Raw genomic sequence first — 8,851 nt, 5'->3', positions numbered from 1 at the left:
CGGCGTCGAAGCCGAGAGCGTCGTGCTGCTCGGAGCAGAGCAGAGGAAGAGTCTGGAGGAGGACAAGCAGCAGATCAGAGACGCTCCAATGAAGAACTGACGGTCAGAAAACTTCCTGAATGTGTCGTAAACTCTTCGTTCTTCACCCTGAACGTGTGAAAACCACGACAGACACACGTGATGTGATTAGAAATGAACTAAAAGTGCAAAAATCTTCACGTGTGAATAGAGAAATGAAACCAAACTAATCGACTTTTGTGATGAAATTCATTCCACACAGATAAAAACAAAACAGTGAATTTAATGAAGATTTCAGTTCTTATTTCTTTCATTTCTTCTATTGCAGATGCACAGAACTGGAGCAGATACATGAACACATTTTTTAAACATTTACTGTCTTGACCCGCTGCAGACGAAACACGCTTTTCAAAATAAGAGCCCTGACTCAACCCACACATAAAACACATTTATTCAGCCTCTTCCTCTGATCTTTCTGTTTGTCTGATAAAAACTTAAAGCCTTTCTGGGTCGAGGTGCTGATAAAATCGAGCACTGAACAGCTTTAAACCTGCAAACTACAAAAACACGAGCAAGAAACTCGACTTTCATGAAACGTCTGCTGCTGTATTTATTCATCATCGCTGTAAAACTTCCTCCACTCAACCCGAACCCACAAGTTTGAACTCATACTCACTTAATAACCACACTTCCCTCATTTTTTAAAAATTTAATTAAATAAAATTTTAGCAGGAAAATGTAAAATAAAGGTCACACAAGCAGAGAACATTTATTTTTGCTTCAGCAGAATCCACCTGCTCTTCATGGGTCACCACTTATAAAATATGATTTTTATTCATTCCAGACGCACTGATCGTCCATTTACTGCTATTATTTTCTTGTTTTTTAGGATTTCTGAGTTTATTTTCACACATTAAACGTTTGTCTGGTTAAATTAACATTCTGATTCTGCTGAATGATGCAGAAACGAGATCCTTAAACGCTCTGAATCAGATATTTTGTTGGTAAAATCACCAACCTGATGAGGAAAACCGGAGCTGTTCAGCTTTAAAAACACAAAACCAGCTCCGTTTTCCCGCCTGAAAACCAGTAAAACCACAAAACGATGCACTTGGAAGGTTAAACTTCACAAAATCTGACTGTTTGGGGGCGACTTTGCATTTTAAAATCTCCACAGTTTGTGTTCAGATCTTGATGATGATGATTTGATAAATGCTGATTTGCAGCTCGGTCGGTTTGTTTGTTTGTTTGCTGATATTCGGGGCGATGAAATCAAACACACGGGCTCAGATAAGGCTGCAGGTAAAACTCCTGCGACATTATGCGAAGAAAAACACTCGCTATTCACTAAATCCTCCTCTTTTTTTTCTTCTCCTCTCCCCCGATGGAGAGGACAAACTCTCCAAATTAGCTCCTCAAATATTGACCGGCAGAAATTGGTGGTCTCCCGCTCGCTGTCAGGGCAGAGGGGCTCCTAAACACACTGTGGTCGGGTTTCGAGGTTTCGCATTGATTTATTTTTTGCTATTTGTTTGTTTAAATATCGTAAAAATAAATGTATGCTCTGGTGAGGCTTGCTTCTGCTTTGGGCACAGAGGGACCAATGTGAGACAGCAGCAGCAGAAAGCCCACCTTATTCTCTCTTTATTCGCCTCCTCCCGCCGGCTCTTGATGTGAAACGCCGAGCTCGATTCGTCGGATCCGGCCGCCCCGAAGCCATTAAATCAGCCGTCTGTCCGATGGTCCGACGCTCCTCCTACGGAAGCCCATTGGTGCCACGAGAAGCCGCTCAAGTTACGGAGGACGAAAACACCACGAGCGCTGAATCCTGAGGTGAAATCAAACCGTTCTATCTGCGATTTGACTGCATTTATAATCTGTAATCAGATCTTTATGTTACTCCGGGACGCTGGTTTTTCACTCCTGCTGCTCCACATCAACAACATCCCAAAGCAGTTTTGGTTTTGTTGTTATTTTTCTCGCTGGAAAATGTAGATTCACACCTGAACACTGTTTCCACATGCACAGTGTTTACCAGATTTATCAGACCACCAGCCGATGTGGGGTTTATGCCATAAATTAACAGCATCTTTTACGTTTCTGTCGTGGTTAATACACCAGTATGTAGAAGCTCTTTAACTATAATAATACGTTTAATGCAAAAATATAATTATTATCCATGAATTTTTACAAAAAAACAGGAAAGCACATGATTATTTCCTGATTAAAACGTCTAATTATAGTGATTTACTTGCATTCCTGAACAGAAAAATGTAGTTTTAGTGTTTGAATGTTCATTTATTTCCTCATTCCTGTTCAAAATGGTAAAACGTGGAGAGCTTAAAGCTCTTCATGATGCTGGATGGTCGATATATATACATAATATATAATATATATATAATATAATATATAATAATATATACATATTAGGGGTGGGACTTTAACGCTAATACACTTTAACGCATTAATTACGATTAATTAATTACAACAAAAATAAGGTGTTAAAAAATGTATTAAATTGCAGTTTGCATCCAGACAACACGGAACGTTTGTTGGTGCCTGATTTCACGGTCCAACGATCACATGATGCACGAGATGCGTCAGCGCTACGCTAACAGCAACAAACATGGAGGAATCCGATGAGAGCGCGTCGCTTGGACTGATGGAGGTTTATTTTAACAAGCCGCCTGATGGAAGCCTGGACCAGAGCCTGCTTTGGTGCAACTTGTGCAAAAACAGAATGTGCATCCCACCAACGCACATCGAGCTGACCGTACCACCTGAAGGCAAAGCAACGAGCACAGAAACCGCCGGAGCTGTTAGCGCTAGCGGTCCTGGTCCGGCAGCCCACACTGGACCACGTGACTGGATTCAGAGCCAAAACTAGCACGTCGATGTCTGACAAACTCACAAATTCGCTTGCAGAATGGATCGCTCTGGACTGTAGATGAAGATTAGGGTTTAGAACACGTGCTACAGATAGCGACGAATTTTATTAACGCGTTGTTTTTGTTGTAATTAACTAATTAACGTGTTAAAGTCCCAGAAGTTTGCATACAGTGTATAAAGAGACAAAGATGTTCCATGTTGTCACAAAAGGAGGCAGTGTGTTTGAGGTGAGCCTCCAATTAACTCAGATGCTGTCAATCAACCTATCAGAAGCTTCCAAAGCCGTGACATCATCATCCGGGCTTTTCCCAAATAGTTTGAAGGATCTTAGTGGATGTAAACTTCTGACTCTGAAGAAAGTCATAAAAACTTCTAGCAAATAGAAATAATGTTGGTGATCCTGACTGACCTGAAACAGGAAACATTTAATCTGATTTATTGTCAGATAGTGAGAAATAAATGTTTTATGTGCTTTTATACAGCGTATGTTAACATCTGGTTCCATCTGTACATGTAGATATATTCAGTGTTTAACAAGTGAGACAGGTGGTCCAATAAACTTCAGATGAATTATCATAAAAATAAAACCTATTTCACAGTTTGTTTTTATTTTCTGGGCAGCAGCAGGCCTCCATACTGGCCTGTATTTTAAGACCAGTACAAAAGCGTCCTCGGGGTGTGAACGCGGCGGCGAGAGGATTGTTATCTGCTGCCGCCGACCAGAAAGGAAACACCGGCCCAGGAATAAAAACAGGTGATTACGGCGGGTCAACAACCTCTCGCCCGTTTTGTCGAGCTGAGTAATGCTCTGGAAAGTTCCTTCCTTCCAAAGTCCGCCAGCGAGGCCGAGGCCGGGGCGGGGCGCTCACCTGGTGGCCCCGCCCCCTGGCCCCGCCCCCTGGACCACAGCAAAGCGCGGCGTGCGGTGGAGGTGATGAGAGGTCGGTGAGCGCTGGCAGCCGGCTGCTGGGCCTCTATTATTAGCAGGTAAACAGCTCCGGCTTTAGCTGCTGCTGCTGTTGTTGTTGAATCGGGGCAGTTTGGTGCCGGAGAGTCTCACAGCGACTCGGCCTCGTCCTCGCCTCCGCCGCTGACCTCGTGTTTGCCTTTCGCTCATTCCTCTCGACCTCGCTTTCTCTCATCGTCACCTCAGCTTCCCGTCCAGGATCCCAGAGCGGCGCTTACGTTTGAACCCCCGAGGGCTCGAGGTCGCGGCCTCGGAAAAAAACCGGACGGCTCGAGGACGAGACGGAACAGGAACATGAGCGGAGCGCGACGAGATCCGGAGAGAAAACGTCTGATTAACGCCACAAACGGCTAACGAGCTCTGACGCGTCGATTGACCCTCAAGTCGGATGATTCCTGCTGATTGTTTCTGCGAATTAAACCCAACAAAACAGGACATTTTTCTAGAAATTAGGTCCGATTCAGTGAAATTAACCTGCAGGAGTTTCTGAAAGTTTCAGCTGTGCGCCGTAAAAAAAAACAAATCTATAAAAAAAACTGTAAATATTTGGCAGCAAATGTGCAAAATTCCAGTTGGTAAAAATCTGAAAAAAAACCAAACAAACTGTAAAATTGTGCAGCAAACAGATGCAAAAAAAAAAAATAGGTGTAAAGTTCAAAAATAGTGAAAATAGCCGCAAATATCTGTAAAATAAAGACGATTTAAATACAGCAGAAAGAAGTCCCAGTCAGACGCTGTTTGTAAAAATGTAGATTTGATGTGAACATTATTAAAACTTTTTTGTAGTTTAACAAAACAGGCACAACTTGGAAAATAATACACAATAAAAGAAAAGATGATTCAATTCTTTCCCCCATTTTCTTTCAAATAAAGGCAAATATGTAAAACAACTATAGTTTCCTGCTGATTTAATTACAGCAGAAATACAGAAACTTTATGCTCAGAGGTTGTAAAAGGAAGAATTAGGATTTGCCTTTTTGCCCGTTACAGTTTTGGCCTGTTTTGTTCGCATTAACAGGTACATTAAGACTATTTTTGTGATTTTACTTGCTGTCGATGACGGTGAAGCTGATTTTATTGACTTTATTTGCTGCGTGGAGTCTTTAAACGGATCCTAATCTAATAATAAAGCGTCACTGTGTGAGTTTCTAACAATAACACACCAGAATTTAAACAGACTTGAAGGTGCAAACATCAGTTTCGTGGCGTAAAAAGCAAAACATTTGATCCTGAAGTGCAGCAGAGGGGAAGCATTAGAAATACACACCAGTGGAGTCCGATCACAGCACAAATCACACCTGAGTAGAAGCTGTTTTGCACAACATGCAGCTTCTCTATCAGCCCGGCTCTGATAGCATCTCTGACCAACGCTTATCACAACTCATATTCCATAAAGATCCAAAGTCACATGATAAATGCAAACATCTCCACGGCAACGGCGCTGATAAAGGCCACCAAACGCATCTGAAAGCATCACAAACACCTGCTTTAACTACATATGTAGAGCTGAACTTTAAATACAGGATGCTGGAAAAGTGAACATTTGGTTGTAATATACAGGCGGAGATTTTACAGCGTTAAAGTACAATAAATACACATGACTGGTGGATAAAATATGCAGTTAGGACGCCGTTTGTTTAATGATTTCAAGAGTATTTTTGGATATTTCCATCTTAATCTGTTGGTTTTCACATCAAAACTCAATATTTAACTAAAAAAACAAGCAGAATGTGTTTATAGGAGTCAAATAATCAAATATTTCTCATCTATTTGAGGCCTATGTCTCACTGTAACACTTGTGCATTGTGCAGTTTGGCATATTTCGCTAAAGAAATTGTATTATTACTTCTGTAATGTGGCCAACTATAGGATATTTTCTGCAATTAAGAAGAAGTTTCTCAATGATCTAAACAGCATTTTTGGATATTTCCATCTTTATCTGTTGGGTTCCACCTTAAAGCTCAGTATTTAATTTTAAAAAAAGCATCCAAAATGTGTTTATCAGAGTCAAATAATCAAATATTTCTCATCTATTTGAGGCCTATTTCTTACTGTATCACTTGTGCATTCTGCAGTTTGGCATATTTCGCTAAAGAAACGGTATTTATACATTATCCTAATGTGGCCAAAAGCAGTGGACCGCCTCTTGAAACAGAACATTTAAGGGTTTATCTCCATTTCTGAAGAGAAATACACATTTTTGATGGATAAAATATGCAACAAAGAAGCATTTTCTCAATGATTTAAAGAGTATTTTTGGAAAGTTCCACCTTTATCTGTTGGCTTTCACATCAAAGCTCAATATTTAGCTAAAAAAACATCCAAAATGTTTTTACAGGAGTTTCCTTTTTGTCAGTAAACACTTCTTAGTGCAGATGAAGCTAAAGAAATGGTACGAATGCTTCCTTCATGTCGGGACATTTAAGGCTCCATCTCCAGTGAAAACCACAGAAATGTCATTTCTGAAGAAATGTTGCTGACCAACAACTGGACAAAAGCACCCCGGTGTCCGAGTCATGAGGTATTTTTAGTCGCCACGGTGACCCAACGTGACCAGGCGACGCCGCGGTGACGGAGGCGGGAGCACGGACGGCGTGGAGCACAACAAACGGAGGGAGGTGAAGCCTTCGCCACCTGTTCTGGAGCGTTCCGGCCTCACATAAACCCCAGAATCCTTCCCCTGCTTCTCTGGCGTCATCAACACCTTCGCTTCATTTGCCTTTCGCCTCTCGCTGTCGTCACGGCGCCCTTCAGGCCGATGACACACCGAAAGCTGCAAAGGTGAGCTAAAGGTTCAGGAAGATCTCAGCTGGTGCACAGCGATGCTTCCAACTCACCGGGTGAAGAGGGGACCAACTCTGGTCAGCAGATGTCGGAAAATACACAAAAAAAAACATCTGTAGAGAATTTTAAAGGCTTCATTTGTGGTTTAGAGCTGGTTTAAGGTCAGTTTGCAGAAACACTCCAGTTTTCCACGACCAAACCTCCTGTTTTTATCTCTGATTGGTGTTTTCCAGTCGCAGATATGCATCTTCTAATTCTGGCGAGAGGTTTCACAGTTTAAATCCTTAACGTTTGTAAAAAATAATCTGCAAAATGACACCACTGGTCAGAGACAGAGTCTGTAAAAATTAGTTCTTTCTTTCAAGAGTTTGAGATCTTGAATCTTGAAATCTTGAATCTTGAAATCTTAAAATCTTGAATCTTGAAATCTTGAAATCTTAAAATCTTAAAATCTATCTTGAAATCTTAAAATCTAGAATCTTGAAATCGTAAAATCTTGAATCTTGAAATCTTAAAATCTCAAAATCTATCTTGAAATCTTAAAATCTAGAATCTTGCAATCTTGAATTTTAAAATCTTAAAATCTCGAAATCCTAAAATCTCGGAATCTTAAAATCTTAAAAACTTAAAATCTTGAATCTTAAAAATGGACAAAATCGCAAAGCTTTTCCAGTGTCTAATGTCCTCTACATTTTTTATACGTGATGCGTCCGTTCGTCGAGATGCAAATCCAGAACTAAAATCGTGTCATGTCTTACAAATCCCGTCATTTAACGTGTCGCATTTAGAAATTTACCAAAAACAAACCTGCATTAACCAGATTCTGTAAAAAAATAAAATAAAATAAAAAAACTCGGCACTCCTTGGCCGATCCGAGGAGCCTTTAAGGATTCAGCTGTGAGCGACAGTCATGAGACAAAAATTCAGAGAAGTTCTGGGTGAACCGGGCTGAACCAGGCAGACAAGTATGGAAGCAAATTAAAAATGTAAATATCAAAATAGCTGTAGTATGTAGGGTCACCATTTTTTGGGACATGAAAAAGAAATTCAGCTTTATTTGTTTTTAGGCTTTGTGTCATTCTAACTGCACAGAAGACATTCCTGAGTCTCTCTAGTCGTTGTTGTTTGGTTTCTGTTACGTTGCAGGACTTTATGCTGCAGCGACAAATGAGCCACACAGTGAGGACAAATGTGACGGGAGCAGAAACTGTGGTTTAGAGGGTTAAATTTGTATTTAAAAAAAAAACAAAGTGTAAAAGCATGAATTCAGTGTTTTTAGGTGTTTCAGGGCTGGACTCGGTTGGAACCAGCCGTGACAATTACAAAAATGCTTCACCTGCACCACACACGTTATTATACTCTAGACAACAAAAGCTCAACACGTGTTACAGCACAGTGACGGATTTGTTGTGTTCTCAAATATGAGCTGGATTTGGCCGCTACGTCTTCCCAGTGACGTTTGGTGACACAACAGCAGCTTGTCTGAAACCCAAAGTCCAGCTTCTGTCAGCGGAGTCGAGCTTAAAGTGTCTGCGGCTTCACTTCGGTGCGCCGCACACTTACGCTGCCGCCGGAAGCGTCTCAAACGAAGAGGCGGTTCCCGCGAGACGGCGCCCGGCGTGTTCACGTGTTCGCCGACGAGCGCTGCTCTCGTGTCGCTCACAGTCCCGTGATGTGTTTGCGTCCAGGCTGGGCCCGGGCCCAGAGGCCGGCAGCCGGAGAGGGGGAGCAGCCCGGCCACAGAGGGCCTAATTACAGAGCCGGGCCGGGCCGGGGACAACCCTGTGGAAACTGTGTGCAACTGACAGAGGGCACAGCAGCAGGAGGAGGACCTGCTGCAGGGGGATGTTTTTCCATCTGTTGCTCCTTACAAACAAACTGCGGCTGCAAATAATGACTATTTTCTTTATCTGACGAATAATGTAGTGAAACACAGCAGCAGCTCGAGGCCCCAGCGCCAGAGAGAAGCTCCAGAAACACTGTGCTGTGCAGCCAAAGACGCTGAAACGAAGCAGAGAAAAGAAGCAAATCCTCACATGTGAGAAGCTGCAGCTGCGTCGGCTGCTGGTCCAGAGCCAGCGTCCTCTGTTCCCTCAGAAATCAGCTTAAAGGACGCTGAGGGTTCAGGTTTTCTCTGCATTTACAGGGAAAACATACAAACTGAGACAAAACCACATGATTAAGACTGGAACA

General features: G+C 42.1%; 1 protein-coding gene across 1 annotated transcript in view; it reads right to left on the bottom strand.

Moving 5' to 3' along the window:
- The window catches only part of nhej1 (nonhomologous end-joining factor 1), a 28,725-nt gene that overhangs the window by 3,177 nt on the left and 16,697 nt on the right, over nucleotides 1–8,851 (bottom strand). The window contains exon 7 of the mRNA XM_008294852.1: nucleotides 5–52. Coding sequence (XP_008293074.1) covers nucleotides 5–52 — 48 coding nt within the window. The remainder of the gene's footprint in view (nucleotides 1–4; nucleotides 53–8,851) is intronic.

The sequence above is a fragment of the Stegastes partitus genome, unplaced genomic scaffold, assembly GCF_000690725.1.
Source record: "Stegastes partitus isolate 25-593 unplaced genomic scaffold, Stegastes_partitus-1.0.2 Scaffold1000, whole genome shotgun sequence".
Classification (NCBI taxonomy): Eukaryota; Metazoa; Chordata; class Actinopteri; family Pomacentridae; genus Stegastes; species Stegastes partitus.
This window is presented reverse-complemented; position numbering and strand designations above follow the sequence as displayed.